The sequence below is a fragment of the Phacochoerus africanus genome, chromosome 1 (genome assembly GCF_016906955.1).
Source record: "Phacochoerus africanus isolate WHEZ1 chromosome 1, ROS_Pafr_v1, whole genome shotgun sequence".
NCBI classification, from domain to species: Eukaryota; Metazoa; Chordata; class Mammalia; order Artiodactyla; family Suidae; genus Phacochoerus; species Phacochoerus africanus.
The window spans coordinates 33,459,349-33,475,748 of record NC_062544.1 but is presented as its reverse complement, the minus strand read 5'-3'; the positions used below and the strand labels follow the sequence as shown (position 1 = coordinate 33,475,748).

Here is a 16,400-nt window from a genome sequence, read left to right as displayed (position 1 = left end):
TGGTTTAAGTGACTCCTCTGTAGCTAGCGCAGAAATCCTCTAGGTGTTCATTCACTGAGAGGGAGAAGCAGTCTCTTCATCCCTTTTCTTCCATTGTTTGTTTCTTTTTAACCTGTAGAAGTGCAAAGCTCGGAAGAATACATCCAGCTGTTGAAGAAGCTCATTCGATCACCTAACATACCTCATCAGTATTGGCTCACACTTCAGTATTTGCTAAAACATTTCTTCAAGCTCTCTCAGACATCCAGCAAAAACCTTTTGAGTGCAAGAGTGCTGTCTGAACTTTTCAGCCCTCTGCTTTTCAGATTCCCAGCAGCCAGGTGAGTGAATGAAGAGAAGCCTGGGTTTGGGGGGGATAAGGAGAGACATAGATGGGTCATTAAGCTGATTCTAAAGATACTGGGTCACATGCATTTGCATATTTTCCTCAGATACATTCATTTGAATATGTATAAATGAAAATGGGTTTATCGTTGGGGAAAAAATTTTCTAACAGAACTCTTTTTTTATCGTAGCTCTGAGAATACTGAACACCTCATAAAAGTCATAGAAATTTTAATCTCTACCGAATGGAATGAACGCCAGCCTGCACCAGGTAACGACCTCTGAACATGTAAAATTCCCTCACTGTTGGTTTTTCAGAGCCTGAAAAATGGTGGCTTTAAACCTTCCCTAGAGTATTATAAGTTTCTCTTAGAATTGAGATCTGTAATTGCACGTTACCTTATGATTGGAAGAAAAAAATAGCCAGGCGGTAGCATATATGGTCAGTATTATCTGGATTTTGGTATTTGTGGATTTTATGTGATCTTGGTTTTAGGTGAGGGTTGTAGGGGGTGCCCCCTGTTCCCCTCAATTTTGATGCTTCTGGTTGTTGCATAAATTATGGCTTTCATTTTAGTTGTTGACATTTTTGTTTTTCTTTCTAATACTTGTAAAGTAGGGGATTTGTAATTACTATATAATTTAAAGTATTTTGGAATGTATTTTTTGGAAGCGGGTAGGCTGAGAAATGTCTGTCAAAATAAACATTTTTAATAATGAAAGCAGTATGAAACTAGGGGTTCACTGCAACAAGGTAGTCAGGCCAGACACTTCTTTGAAAGCAGGCTGGCCTTCAATTAGCTGTTTGATAAAGCAGGAAATGTAGACTGTGTTAGCTTGAATTTAATTTAAATTGATGTCTTTTTCTAATACTGTGCAAAGGAAACAGCCTTACCTTGCTGTCTGCTGGTTCATTTAGGGTAGTGGCAACGGTCTCCAAAGTGAAGGGAAGTTTTAGGGTCCGTAGAAAGTATTGCTTTAGTCTGAATGTTTGCCTCAAATTTATGTGAAAACATCATGAATGTATTGTCTTTTATAAGTAAATTATGCAAACTACCCAATTTATCTCTGTAGGAGTGGGCCTGGGGACCCAGTAGAAGTAAGTTGGGCTATTTTTAAGGTGCTACATAGACAGACCTAGTTGTTTGCTTCTGAATGGGGCCAAGAGAAAGGCAAGGGCCTAGACTTAAAACCCACCTGCAGGGAAGGGATCAGGATGGGATGGTAACCACTCCTGATAGAGGGACTCCTGATCATGATACTGGGAAGGGCTTCTGTGGGCAAAGCCAAACTTTGGTATCCAAAGAGGAGAGAGGCAGCAGAAACAGTACATAAGGCAAGCATGGGCCATTCCAAATGTTCTGAATTACAGCAAGTGGGAAATGCAAGAGGGCTACCCTGCACTGTAGGTCAGCTGCATCAGAGCTTTCCGATGTAAGAATCTGAGGATGGCCAAAAGTCTCATCTCACATAACTGCTTGGGCCACTGGATAATGGATTTGGGAGCTCTGTGCTGGTATTGAGAGTCTGCTTTTGGGCTCAGTAGGAAACAGTGCAGTGACAGGTTAGAATAGCCTCTGGAGAGGGGACAGGAGCAGGTGTACACTTGGCCCTGGACCCGTTTATTGACCACTCACTCCTGGACTGACTGCTGGATGGGGAGGGAAGAGGACCGGCAAGAGTAGAACAGGGCCTGGGCCAGAGGATTGAGTTCTGCTCTTTCATTTCCTCCTGACCTGTGGAGGTCCTTCTCAGAGACAGGGAGAGCTGGCCCTGCCTGCAGGCAGCAGGGTGGTCCCAGTCTTCTCAGTGACCACCCCTCAGGAGAGGGGAGACATGGAAGCTCAAAGCCAGACAGGGTTTGACAGATATCCATGAACTCCTGTGGAGTTTTGAGGATTTCTACTATACAGGGTGCACCGGAATCCATGATGGGATTTAGTGCATCTGCTTGGCGTAAACTGGTTGAGTGTCTTTCTCAGTTTCAGCCTAATTCCACCCAAGGAAAAATTCATCTGCAGCCATTTTCATAGGGCACACTTAAAACCACTGGTTGTGTCATAGACCCTCGCTGCATTCTTCTCTTAAGAAAACAGTGTGCCAGTTTCAAAGGCGGATTAGTTCCGTCAGCTCTCTGGAAGAATGATGAAGAAAGCCTTGAATGTTTGCTAGACTATCCCAGAACACATGCGGCCTCTTCCAAAAAATTGCATCCAAGTCATTTTTAAACCCTAGTTTGAGTCATTACCCCCTTGGTGGGATATCTCTTAGCTATTCTGGAAATTGACATAGCTGCTTCAGCACCTCTCACTGGTGAAAAGACACTACCCACCCCAACACAATGTTCTCATCCTGAACACCTTTGTATTCGGGAACGGCTTCAGTGCAAATGATTGTCAGGGCGCCATGGGTTTGAGAAATGACTTCTCAGGCCTGGTAGGTGTGCGGTAAGTTTTCATGGCGTCTTTCCCGGAGGGCTGGGAAATGCAGTCCCGGCCGCACCTCCAGGGCACAGTCATAAATCATTCACTTGCAATAACTTGATTGTCGTGAATAGAAATGAGGTCTCAAATGGTGTTTGGGGGGTGGGGGAGAAGCAAGACTGTGGTGAGGCAAGTAGACCCCTTTTCTAGTTGTCAGCAGGGAGAACTTGAAATGATAGACAGAAGCGATGGTGTTGGAGGCAGCATGTCAATTCAAATAAGACCCGTTAGCACATAGTATCTAATTAAATTCTAGGTGGGAGGGCATGTACTGTAAGTATAGAGAGAATCTGCGAGATGTGATTGGTGACGTTTTAGGATAATTGAGTAGACAGAAAAAGCTCAGAGGAAAAAAAAAAAGAGGACTGAAATGGGCTTTGAAGAATAGGTGCAATTTCAAAAGGGGAAGGAGAAATAGCATTTCTCTTCAAGAAGTTTCAAAGATTTATTCAGAATCATTTGTGAAGAACAAAAATAACAACTTGATATTTTTACCAGATTTGAAAGAGCAGTAAATATTTTAAGTGACAGTATCATAAAAAGCATCACTTGAGTGCCAAAAGCATTGTCCAGCTCCTCCTTTGCACAGGAAGAAACTGAGCCCACAGAGGCTGATGGTTTTACCTGGTGCCACCCCAACCAGTGCGAGCCAGAGCTCGGCCTGCCGGGGAACCTGGCCCGGCACGCCAGCCTGCTGCTCTCTCTGCTGCCTGGGGTTTTGGAACCTTCCTGGGCCATGAGGCTGCTTTTACTGTCCAGTCACAGAGCCCTCCGAAGTTTCCAGCAAGTAATAAACTAAAAATAAGTGCTCTTTGCTCACATGGGTCACACAGACTAAAGAGCCCCAGTGCATTTTGTATAGCTTTGGGGATCAAGCTCAGAGTCATTTGGTCTGTCCATCCATCTGTCCTTTGTGCCGTGGAAAGAACAATGTGTGTCAAATAGATCTGGGTTTAAATCCCAGCTTTTACTCTCTACTTGCTAAGTTCATCATTAAGTCATTCCGCCTTTGCAAACTGTTCCCCCGTCTGTGAAATGGGAACACTGCCTCTCTCCTTGGGTGGCTGTGAGAATTAAGTGACATGGGAAGGGATGAAGCTCCTCCTGACCCTGTCATATGGAGTATGTCCTCAGTATCTGTTGCGCCAGCCCTGTGGTCAAGGCCCTGCCAGAGCTGGCCTTGTTCTCGTCAAGCCGCCTTCCTGGTTGGTGCTGTACAGATCCTACCAGGCCATTTTCCCCAGCAGCCCCACATTCCCAGCTGCAGAGCCTGGCCCTTGGGAGCCTGGAGGGGCTCTCCTGCAGATCTCAGACCCTCCCTGGGCAGTTGCTGCCCTGAGGGCACATTGCTTGGAGGGAGGCAGGTGCCTTGGTCTCCTGCCCTTTGGGTGTGTGTGCCTCGGTGTGCGAGGGGCCGGGGTCTCAGTCCCAGCTCCCCCTGCCACCTTGTCTAGGGGCCCACACATGGTGCACTCAACACACAGGCATTCCCAGCCGCCCCAGATGGCGCCCTCCTCCACTGGCACCCAGGGACCTCCTCCCGGCTCCATGTGCAGGTTTTTGACCCATTCAGTGCACTTATGTCCTTTAAGCCTCTTGTCCTCTTACACTTTACTGTTGTGTAGTTCTTCTGTTCTCAGCTGCTCTTCTCAAGGACAAAGGCTGTGTCTCCTTCGGAGCTCTTCCTAGCATAGAACTGGGCACAGCATAATAATCACCCAAATGAATTTTTTTTTTTTTTTTACTCTTTGGTAAAATTCTCCACTTTCAGGGAACTCTCACGGCAGCTCATTTAAGGCATCCAACACACCTCTGAAGTACCGTTGTCTCCCTTATAGGGAGGGAAAGTAAGGTTTATATATATATGTGTGTGTGTGTGTGTGTGTATATATATATATATATATATATATATATAAAATGATTTTTATTTTTTTCATTATAGCTGGTTTACAGTGTTCTGTCAAATTTCTACTGTACAGCATGGTGACCCAGTTATACATACATGTATAGATTTTTTTTTCTCACATTATCATGCTCCATCATAAAGTAAGGTTTTGAAAGGCTAAGCACAGAGTAAGTTTTAGAACTTGGTTGATAGTTTGCTGTTCTCTTTGTTACCAAGAGTCTTTTTAAGAAATGGTTAATGTTGAACAGCAGGTTTTCTTGAATCACAGTGTGTTGTGTTTACCCTGCTGAAACTTAGGTAGCTATAGTAGATTTCTATAGGGCAACTAAGGTAAAAACAGGCAATTTAAGTTGGGGCGCCTTTGAATGAAACCCATTATAAGTGTATTTACATATTTCAGATTTCATGGATATATTCAGAAATATTAATGTAGCATAATTGACATCTAATATTGCACCCTCAAGCCCAGGGGGAGAATCAATGACTTCTTCTCCCCCCTGCCCTTCTACACCTGTCAAAGTTAATTTTTAACCACTCGTGCATTGCAAAACATTCATCCTGAAGAGCCTGATTCATAAATCTTGTTTTAAATGCTCTGGGCTTGGTTTGCAACCAAGACGAAAGCAAGCACTAAGGTAGAGGGAAATGATTTTCAAAGAGTTTTACTTTTCTCTGATTTATTTTTTATTGGGTTTAAAATGTGGTCTGACATTAGAGGGTTGTTTCCAAGGTGAGAAATGAAACTTAGAAAAAAATACATGTGTTTAGCCGGGTAGGAGTAAACACAGGCAAGGTGTACTAGGTTTTGTCAAAAAATAGGAAGTTTTATTTGTGCTCTGAAGAGGAGCATGTATTGGTGGATATAGTTCAGTTTTACTTTTGTTTTTGCAGTGCAAGCCTTCTCTTTCTCTCGAGGGACCTCAGAGAGGGAAATAACAAGGAATGGGTTCTTTTTTTCTGCTAAGCAATGGGCACACCTTTTCAGATACTTTGTAGAGTGCATCAGTGTTATGGAAACCTGAGTTTATTTATAAACTCAGATGGACATTTTTCTTAGCACAGGGTCATTAAGAACCCTGGATGTGGAGTAAAGAATTGGTATCATCCTTAAAGGCTTTTCTGTCCTAATTTGTTTTCAGTTAAAATTATGAAGGGAGGCATCAATTTAATCCTTAAAAGAAGGTTTTGGTTCATTGACTTTTTTTCTCACTGCCTTTTTATGGGCTTCTGTTCATAAATCGTGGCCCACAGAGCCACGTAAGAAGCTGTGCAGGATGAAAGGTCCTCGTGGGTCATTTGCTCCTCAACGGTGATTGGCACATAGGACATACTGTGTTCAGTCTGTAACTTACATACTTATCTTAATGATTAAGGGACATTTTCCGGACTAGAGCACACATGGGAAGCGACATATGGCCTCTTTTTGCCTCTGAGTGAGTTGTACAAAATTTTTGAGGAAAGGAAAACTAGTATGACCTAGGGATTTGAAGAACCTAGAAGGTACAGTTAGTTTTCAGTTATATAAGTTTTCCAGGGTGGTAGAGTCTGGGTTTCACAAGTTAAAATACAAGTTTTCTCAAAAGAGCTTAGCAGGCACATGAAAAATATTTCCTGGGTTGTTAAGGCATCTGTGCATTTGATTTATTATTTATTTCTTAGGGACTCATATAGATTAAGTGACAGTTGGGCAATTAGTCTCACACAAAATAATGAGACTTTGGACATGGTGGGAGATGAATGAAATACACAGAAAGTTGATTGTTTTCTCCTAAGCAGAAGTTACTGATGGTGTTCTACCAGCAGAGGGCTCCCTTTTTAAGCTAATAAAGAGCATGTGTTTTACAGACCACTGAACTGACTTAAATAGGAAAAAGCTCACACTTTCAGTAACATAAGAGAATCTCTATGGTAGGTGATTGTACATATTGTGAGAAATCTGAAGCAAAGTTTTCAAATCTATTTGAAGACTTTTTTCTCTAAGTAGAAAGTGTGCTGTTTCCCAGCAGATAATTTTCTTCTGAAAGGGAAAATAGACTGTTGGACTAGAGAGCATTTTCATCTTAGAAGGTTTTGACATGACATGTCATGTGAATCCAGACAGGTATGCTTAAGAGACGGATGTTTCCGAGGTTTCCAGCTTTAGAAAGACTATTTTTAAAAGTAGGGCAAGATTATGCAGCTGAGGATACAAGGGCATTCTCTGAACTAACCCTGTGTCTGGGATCAGCTGGCAGGAGCCAGGAGATGCACTATCCCCCCCACCTTTGGGAAAGTAGATAGTTCAAATTATATCAATTGCACCAAAGGAGAGCTTGTAAAATCACTTGCATTGTGAGTACAGCAGTGCTTCCCAGATACTGCAAGTAATCCTGAAGCTGGTTCCTGCCAGTGTGGACTCTGTATCAGCACCTTTGGGTCACCTTCTCGTTACGGAGTGTGAGGGTATTACAGACAGAACCTCTGTTTTTTTCAAAGATAATTAGAAGGTAGCTTTTTCTTCTAATAAAACTAAAAATAGAAAACAGAAAAAGTTTTGTTGTAGGTGTGAAATTTTTTGCATGTGGCTTAAAAGAAATTAACTTCAGTTTCACTTGTTAATTTTTACTTTCTCTGTCAGAGGGAAGTAAAGAGCAGGGCCAGTGGGTGGAGAAAAAGCAGTTTAGGAGCAAACATTAGCAGGCTCGGTTCTGGTCCTGGATTCTAGCCTGTGCTATCATCTTGTGCAAACCACTTCACTGGGGGTCAAACCAGAGAGAGAGAGTATAGCAAGAGGGAATTGCTTGAAGGATCTGAGGATTTTTTCCTCGTTTTAAAGCTAGTAATTCTGTGATTTTACTCTGGGTAAGCTTCACGGGATGAAAGTAAAGCTATCTACGCTGATGGGAGTGAAAATTTTTCTTAGGCCACATTTTAGTTCCTCAAATAGCAGCCAACAGTCCCTAAGGCTTCACTGCAACTTTCTCAAAGGCAAAAAAACTCTAGGAAGGTGTGCCATTCTCCCTGCCCTCCTGTCCTTTGCCCCATGTAGCATTTACACGAACCTAATGCAGACACACCTCTTAGGGCCATTTTAACGGGAGTTGAAACTGACTTCGTAGAAATAGCTGCAGAGGAGGATTTTTATTTTGGGGGGTGGTTTTTATGTTACAGAGCCTAGTGTATCCGTGCAGAGTCACATACTTTTCCCTGGGTGCCTCCTTCTGTGAAACCTTTGTAAACCTGTTCCCTGCAGGGTGGCCCCCATTGGGCTCCCTTGTGACACCTGCAGCCCTCTGTGCTGGGGTGGGGGAGGAGGTGGACGTGAGTGGGGCACGGTGTTCTGGGTCGTTCTGAGAGAGGTTCAGGCCTTTACAAGCAAGGCTTTGATTCTATTTTTTGCTGAACTAGCTCAGCCACTTCCTGTGTTTGGCAGCGCCTAGTGCCTCGCTTCTCTGTGGCCACTTGAGCCCCGTGAGCAGCGCGCCGCCGCCCCGCGGGTCCGTGATCCTATTTTGCGTCTGTCTACAATGGCCTTCTCACTTCCTCCGCGACAGGAGGACGGGGGCCAGCCCTGGCCACTTGTTAGCCGATGACAACTTCGACTTGGACTTGGGCTCCCCTCCCCCGCCCCAAATCCCTACCTCAGCAAATATTTGAACCTGCCCAAGTTAATCATGAAGCCGCGATCTTTATCTGAAAGGGACGTGCGAGCGCACGGGCTCTTTTCCTCCCTGGCGCGGCCCGGGTCCCGGCGCACAGCGGGCTCCTGTGCCGGCGGCAGGCGCTGAACTGCACGGCGGCGGCAGGCGGACAGGCGTCCGACCCTCCCTCCATCCGAGCCAGGCTTCTGCGCCTCCAGCGCTGGAGGAATTGCTTTGGGGATTTTTTTTTTTTTTTTTCATGGTCGGATACAGGCATTTTTAAGGGAAACCACTGAAATGCATAACCTGCAAAGTAAGTTGCCTTTCATTTGTGCACTGTTCTGCCCCTAGCTGTTTCACTGTTTTCCGTCCTTCTGTGAACCTTGCATTTTGTGTGTCTGTGTGTGGGTGTGTGTTGAGGTGGGGGGGGGGGGGGTGGCAGGGAAAGGGGGGGAGGTAGTAAGCGCTGCCTGGGGAGGGCAGATGAGAGATTAGGGGGAGACACTCCCCCAGTTCCTCGGGGGGCGCAGTGTGAGGGAAAGATGGGTTTTGGTTGGAAATGGGGAAGGAGGTAATTACCAAGTAGTGCTGGTCTGGAAGCTGGGGCTTGGCCAGGCCTGGGAGAGACGTGGAAAGTCACCTGTCTCCCTGCCCTCTTCCCCGGGTCTGTTTGCCACATGGGTTCCAGCAGCAGCAGGACCGGTTTGCACCTAGTGCCCCCAGAGGCATGGGGGGTGGGGCCCCTCTGGGCTGTCACGCAGTTTACAGCTGCTGGGAGGACTGCGGTTAACATTTTTATTTAAGAGGATTTTTTTCTAAATTTTATGTGAGGGCATATCCACCTCCCTCCTTCAGCACCACCCCCACTTTTATCATTTTTCTTTGAATTTGAATTTAGGTTCACTTAAATCTTTGGGCCAAGAGAAAACGCGAGTGGGTTAGCGTGGGAGGGTATAGGTTGACCCGGCCTTCTCCTTAAGGGGGGAAATGAATTAAACTAGAAGAGAGACATGTGAACAGTACGCAGAGAATGCTTTCCCTTTGCTCGGCTATTTCTATATGTTTTATGATTCCAAATTTGACAGAAAGTCTAAGAATAAATTTCAAGGACTTTTGTGTTCTTTAAATTGTCACAGAACTATGTTACATGCACATGGACATAGATCACAAAGCCTACTATAGTTTTAAAAACGTGCATGGGGGGGTGCTTTTCTCCCTTCTCTCATTATAGAGGAACTGATTTTCTGACAGGCAACACTTGGAAGAAAGAATAATAATAATATTTGTTCCCAAAGCGTGAGGCATTTGGGATAGAGGGGGAAAAAGCCCTTCCCCCAAAAGTGATTACATCACCCACCCTCCCAAGCAGTATTAGCACAATAAATCTGAAAATGGGCTCATCAGTGAGAAATACTTGAGCAAGATCACTCTGCCTATACTCTCCCTTCTGATATATGGCTTCGTTTTTTTTCCGGCCGGCCAGCGGGGGGTGGGGGGGAGGTCCTTTCCATAGTCTATTAAGTCTAGTTTTAACTGCAATGTTTAACAGAGATTTTTGCCTCTACATCTTCTTTTAACTGTGCTTTCTAAATGGGTAGTTTCGTGACAGTGTTTAAGTTCTGAGTTTGCAGTGAATTTTGGAGGACTGAAATTAAATACCCAGAGTGCTTGATCCTCCCTACGTTTAATATACAGGGGGAGGCCTTTTAGGGCTGTAAAATATATCTTAAGTAGACCATTTTGATGCCTTTGTACGATTTTTAAACCAAGAAAATGACCCGGCTATCTATAAACCCAGATGCACTGGGGGAGCAGAAAGCTGCATGCTGCAGCATATCAGCTTTTGTCAACCTGCCAGCAGCGGAGCGTACCATGCTGCAAGGAGCAATAAAAAAGGAATTAGAAAACTCACGGCTAGAGAACAGTCAAATTAAACCCCTTTTGGAAACGACGAGCGTGTGTACAGTGCAGTTCTGTTAAATGTAGGAGCTTCCTGAGGTCGGGGCTGTGTTAAGGCTGGTGGAGAAGAGAAATGATGAAGCAGGAGTGGTCTGGTGACATTTTTCTGACTTGATTGGCTGGGTTGTGTGATGTCATAGGTTACAGTGCAGCCCCTTATAGGTTTTAAAATGAATTCCAAGACACCATTACAAAGAAAGCCGGACTCTTTTCTTATAACTGAGCTCAGCCAAGGAAACTCTCGCACAAATGTACAACACTGTTTGGAATATGGAAGACCTGGATTTAGAATATGCTAAGACAGATATAAATTGTGGCACAGACTTGATGTTTTATATAGAAATGGATCCACCAGGTAATACTGCAGTATTCTTGTGGAAAGCTAGTTAATGTTGTAGCATTTAATTTTTTTTTTTTTTTTTTGACAACTACTGTTAGCAGATCCTTCTTTTGGATTTCTGTTTTTATTAATTTGTTCTAATTTAATATGAATGAGTTTGAATCATAGTGTGAAAATGAAACAAATTGTTTGACTGGCTGTGGAAGCAAGCAGGTCAGGCTGTGTGGGGTAAATGCTTATTCTTAGTTGAATGGATATAAAGTGAATTCCAGTTTTTCACTCGTGTCTTTTGTTAATCAAGTTCATTTGCCGTTTGCGTGCTGTTGTTGCATATTGTTCCTTTAATTTAAAAGGTGCATCCTTGGTGCTGCTTTTCTCTGTTGACAGTGGATGAGAACAGTATGGTACTTTGCAGTGATAACACCGGGTACTTTAGAAAGCATGTCAAATGTAGCAGTATTGCAACTCAGTTCTAGGTGCCCTGAAACTATATACTAATCAAATGTTGAGACTTTGCCTGCTTTTTCTTCTATTAAGATACTGTAATGAGGAAAGAAGTTGGCTTTCCATTATTGAGTCCCAGTCTTTATAAAAATATTCCTGATAGATTCCTGAAATAATTTTTGCTTAAAATAGTAACAGTGCTTTAAAAGTTATGACTTAGAATTTAGCTGAACATCCTGGACTTATTTTGCTCTCTCAGTTATTTTATTTCAATGTTAGCCTTCCTCCCAATTAGGAAATTCAGAAACACTGCAGTCTTTGTCACCAATTGGTATATGAATATGATTTGACATTGAAGAAAAGGAATATGGTTTTTAATCAGTCTTGGCAGAATACAGAGCACAGTTATCCAAACAGAATATTAACATGAATACTAAAGAGATTTAGGTCACAGATGAGTTTCTCCAAGTGGCTTCTGGCAGAACAGTGCCTGAAATACTAAGATTAGAGAAACCCAATTCCTCCTCTTAAAACAGTGCTGTAGATGAGCTTTTTATTACCACAACAGCATTTGTGCAGGACAGAAACCAAATTTGTCTTGTATAATTAAATAACAAGAGGAAATTAAAACCAACCCATGTGATTGCTCCTGCTCTTCTGTTTGTGGTTTCTTACTTTAGATAGATTTGACCAGATATGAAACTTGAATACAGCTCGAGCCTAGAAGTAAAACATGTCATGACTCTGGGATTTACTTTGAAATTCATTCACATGGCCAGCCCATTTTATTTTTTGGCCTCTAAGCTCTTCTCTTTTAAAAAACATTCCTGTTTTTTGAGTTGTTTTTTTTTTAATTTAAGAAAAAAAAAATTCATGGAATTGTGCACGATTGCTATGTTTCACAATTCATCCTCTCTGCCTGAGGATGGTATATATCTAAAAGAACTTAGCTTGAATTTTAAATGTTGATTTGTAGTTGGGATTGCAAAAACCTTCTTTCTCCTTAATCTACAGCACTGCCTCCTAAACCACCAAAACCCACTACTGTAGCCAACAACGGTATGAATAACAATATGTCCTTACAAGATGCTGAATGGTACTGGGGAGATATCTCGAGGTAAGGCTCTGGAAACACTTGAGTTTTCACTAGAGCCAGGGAGTTTTAGATGAAGAGAAAGAAAAGCAAAAACACCAGCTTGCTAGGTTCCAATTTTAGGATATCATCCAACATAAGCAAGAAGCATAGTTGGTCCTCTTCCAAAGACGACCATAGAAGTCACTGAGCACTGGGGAACTGTGGGTGCTGGATGCCACAGGAAATTAAATACCCGAGAAGTTTCATTATTGACAGAGATGTCAGGGAGGCAGCAGGGTGAAGTGGCATTGCCTAAAGGCGGACTGTAAAGTCACTCTCTTTATTAGACAGAAACCCTCAGAATTAATGTTATTAGCTTCAACATAATCAAGTGGCATTTTTATTCTAAGCTTTTTTTTGCTTTTTTTTTTTAAGGGGAGGGAGGAGTTGGAGTGGAAACCTTTCAGGGAATCACAATTTTCTGTGCTGATGTGTCAGAGTGACTGGAGTGTTGGGTTCAAGAATAAATTCTTAAGCCCTGAAAGTCACCAGATCCTTGAGATGAGCATTGTCTCGTGTTCTTTTCACTTCAGGGAAGAAGTGAATGAAAAACTTCGAGATACAGCTGACGGGACCTTTTTGGTACGAGACGCATCTACTAAAATGCATGGTGACTACACTCTTACACTAAGGTAAGTTAGGGCGTGTAGCTAAAATTGGAATGTTCAAGGTGATAGTAAAGCCCACGTTTATTTTAAAAAGAGAATTCTAATGTCATTATTTTCATATTGCATTCACAGGAAAGGAGGAAATAACAAATTAATCAAAATATTTCACCGAGATGGGAAATACGGCTTCTCTGACCCATTAACCTTCAACTCTGTGGTTGAACTAATAAACCACTACCGGAATGAATCTCTAGCTCAGTATAATCCCAAACTGGATGTGAAATTATTGTATCCCGTATCCAAATACCAACAGGTATTCACCTACTCATTGCAATAATTTGAACAAAATACTTCTTAATGCTTCGACAACATTTTTAAGCGGATGAACGCCATGTAGTCAGGTTTGAAAAACTTTCAGCCTGTCACTTTTGTGACCACAAGTGTATCATGGCTTAATAAAACACTTGAACAAAATACCTGACATCAGAAAAAAATCCTCACTTGCCATTTGATTTAATACCTTATCAACTGAATTTCCTTTTCTTCCAATCTCTAATCCTTCCAGGATCAGGTTGTCAAAGAAGATAATATTGAAGCTGTGGGGAAAAAATTACATGAATATAACACTCAATTTCAAGAAAAAAGTCGAGAATATGATAGATTATATGAAGATTATACCCGTACTTCCCAGGTGAGTTTTCTTTGGAAAATTTTAGAGCTCTTAGTTATTACAACCTATTCAGCTTTAAAAAAAAAGAAGTGAAAAAGGTTGAGTTTTTTTCCAGTAAAGTGGGACGAGAGAGCATTTATTTGTGAATCATTGTTGATTACCTACTCTTTCTCTAAACCTTTTAAACAAGGCCTAAAACTATGAGAAATAATAAATTAGGTTGATTTGACCTAATTGCTGATCAAAGGATTCTTTTTAGAGTAAAAGCTCATAATAACTTGTCTAGTCTCTGAAATGGGGATGTAACTATTATATGCCCTGACAGGAAAAGTGGAGGCTGCATTTAGTGCAGTGTTTTCCCAGAGGCTTAATCTCCTCTAGGCCATCACGTATCTGGAGCCGCCAGAGGGAGCAGAAGGATGCCATAAACTGCTGATAAAGTAGGATGGTTTTTTAAAAAGGTGCAAACTGGAGAAAATTGTCAAGCAGTCATCTTCCAGAGATTGGGAAAATTCGCCAAAGGAAATGTGTGCTTCTCTGATACTTTTTGCAGGGGTTTTATGAATTAGAGTCCCACCTTGCTAACAAAGTATTTACATGCTAGATAGTAGGGCCAGTCAAATGTCCTGGTAGTGTCTTGCAATAAGAAATTGTCCCTATGAAAGGAATGACCTTGTCTTATTAAAATTGTGTTGCAGGAAATCCAAATGAAAAGAACAGCTATTGAAGCATTTAATGAAACCATAAAAATATTTGAAGAACAGTGCCAAACCCAGGAGCGGTACAGCAAAGAATACATAGAAAAGTTTAAACGTGAAGGCAATGAGAAAGAAATACAAAGGTTGGTAAACGAGGAGGATTTTCCATCACCCAAATTCTCTTATACTGTTTAAAGGTGACCTTGCTTTCTGTGAAATGACAGGAAGAGAAAGCTTTCTTTACCTGAGGAGAGCTGCTGGGAATCAATAGTGAAACTTTGAGGGAACCTTCATGACGCACCAGCTAACGACACGGGTGCATTTATCTTGCCTGCAGGATTATGCATAATTATGAAAAGTTAAAGTCTCGCATCAGTGAAATTGTCGACAGCAGAAGAAGGTTGGAGGAGGACCTGAAGAAGCAGGCAGCCGAGTATCGCGAGATTGACAAGCGCATGAACAGCATTAAACCTGACCTCATTCAGCTGAGAAAGACCAGAGACCAATACCTGATGTACGTACTGGAAGCAGAGCCCTGGCGGTACGTGACTGGCCATTGCTGAAAGAGAGATTCTTAATGCATTTCCTTTTTAAAACTCTTTTCCAGGTGGTTGACTCAGAAAGGTGTTCGGCAAAAGAAGTTGAACGAGTGGCTGGGCAATGAAAACACGGAAGAGTAAGTGGTACAGAGGGGAGGGAGCAAAGGTGTTTTTTCATTTGAGGAAAATGCATGACTTGCTTTGTGTGCAGAACAAGTGAGGGTTGGAACATCTCATTGGAGAAACCGACTCAGCCTTTTTAGCCAGAATTTTCAAAAAGGAAGATTTAGCAGAGGAAAGTACAGGTGTCTCTCCCCCCCACCCCCCACCCCCACAGTGCCTTAAGGTGACACCGTATCCATGATAATGTCCCAGACCCATCCGAAATATCCCAACATATTTTGGGAATAATCAGGGGCCAGGGCAACTCTGTCTTGTGTATTTTTAAAGCTTAAGTATATGTTTTTGTTTCATTTATTTGAAAACTGGCATTCCTCCTAGTCAATCAATTTCCTGATCTAAACTGGACAAACAGGATTGTTTAACACCTTCCTCTCTGCCCAGGTAACTGAGCATAGTTGCTGACTTGAAAACAGGAAGAGTATCACTTCATGCTGCTAACTCTTTGTTCAGGGAGTTACAGGCTCAATTCCATGAGGAAACTCAGGCCAAAGTTGAGTTTGAGTCAGACTTGCTGAGAGGAGGGGCAGGAACTGGGGTGGAAGTGATGCGAGGGCCCCGGGGGCCGGCGAGGGGCTCCGTGACCTTCATGTGGGACCCTTCTCTCCTGCCTCCTTAGCCAATATTCGCTAGTGGAAGACGACGAGGACTTGCCCCACCACGATGAGAAGACGTGGAATGTCGGAAGCAGCAACCGAAACAAAGCTGAAAACCTACTGCGGGGGAAACGAGACGGCACTTTTCTGGTCCGGGAAAGCAGTAAACAGGGTTGCTACGCCTGCTCTGTCGTGTATGTATCTCCAGAAAGTTCTTTCTCTTGTCAAATATCTTAAAGCGGTAGTTCTCAAGGCTGGCTTGGTGGGGGGTGGTTGAAGAGTGACTTTGGATCACTAACATTATTTCGGAGAAGTCCGTGTCCTCTAGCAGGGAGAGGTTCTCCAAGTATTTTACCATCCATCATCTCCCTCCATCAAAGCAGAGCAATATCCCTACAGGAGAGATGTGGGAAGAACTTTGAGGAGGGCAAGGGAGCAGGAGAACAGAGGGTAGAAGCATAGGTGGGGAGGTGTGTGGATGTTTCCAGGCCAGCCTGGAAGAAGGAATCCTGTTAATCATCTCCTCACCATCACAAGGTACCACTTTGGTCAGGCGGCGCCACTCAGACTGATGGCTGAAGTCCCCACGGAGTGGCTGCTGACCAAGTTCCAGGCAGCCATTGAGCCCTCCCCGAACATGATCTCATTTCTCAGAGCTACCCTGTCACACGTCCATTACTGCTGTCCTCCTTTTAATCCACGCTCCTGGTCCAAGTACAGCAGCTCCGTGAAGCTGGTTACCTCCCCAGTCACTCGGCCCGTAGGTGACAAGTCACCCAGGACCGGTGCCCCCACAGAGGCTGGCCCACAGCGAGTGCACTTTTGCATGACGATCATGCCCAAGGCACCTCATCCCAGCCACACTCCTCAAGGCCTGCATGCTCTCTCTCCACTGCAG

General features: G+C 43.2%; 1 protein-coding gene across 6 annotated transcripts in view; it reads left to right on the top strand.

Moving 5' to 3' along the window:
- The window catches only part of PIK3R1 (phosphoinositide-3-kinase regulatory subunit 1), an 88,794-nt gene that overhangs the window by 68,063 nt on the left and 4,331 nt on the right, over positions 1 to 16,400 (top strand). For 4 of the 6 annotated variants that reach the window (XM_047797045.1, XM_047797124.1, XM_047797279.1 and 1 more), the window contains 10 exons: positions 119 to 320; positions 516 to 595; positions 12,091 to 12,193; positions 12,745 to 12,843; positions 12,952 to 13,132; positions 13,385 to 13,510; positions 14,188 to 14,330; positions 14,525 to 14,701; positions 14,795 to 14,863; positions 15,526 to 15,696. In XM_047797045.1, coding sequence (XP_047653001.1) covers positions 119 to 320; positions 516 to 595; positions 12,091 to 12,193; positions 12,745 to 12,843; positions 12,952 to 13,132; positions 13,385 to 13,510; positions 14,188 to 14,330; positions 14,525 to 14,701; positions 14,795 to 14,863; positions 15,526 to 15,696 — 1,351 coding nt within the window. Of the gene's footprint in view, positions 1 to 118; positions 321 to 515; positions 596 to 8,139; positions 8,647 to 10,086; positions 10,648 to 12,090; positions 12,194 to 12,744; positions 12,844 to 12,951; positions 13,133 to 13,384; positions 13,511 to 14,187; positions 14,331 to 14,524; positions 14,702 to 14,794; positions 14,864 to 15,525; positions 15,697 to 16,400 lie in introns of those variants that run through there. The other 2 variants (XM_047797415.1, XM_047797352.1) reach the window with 2 other exon arrangements.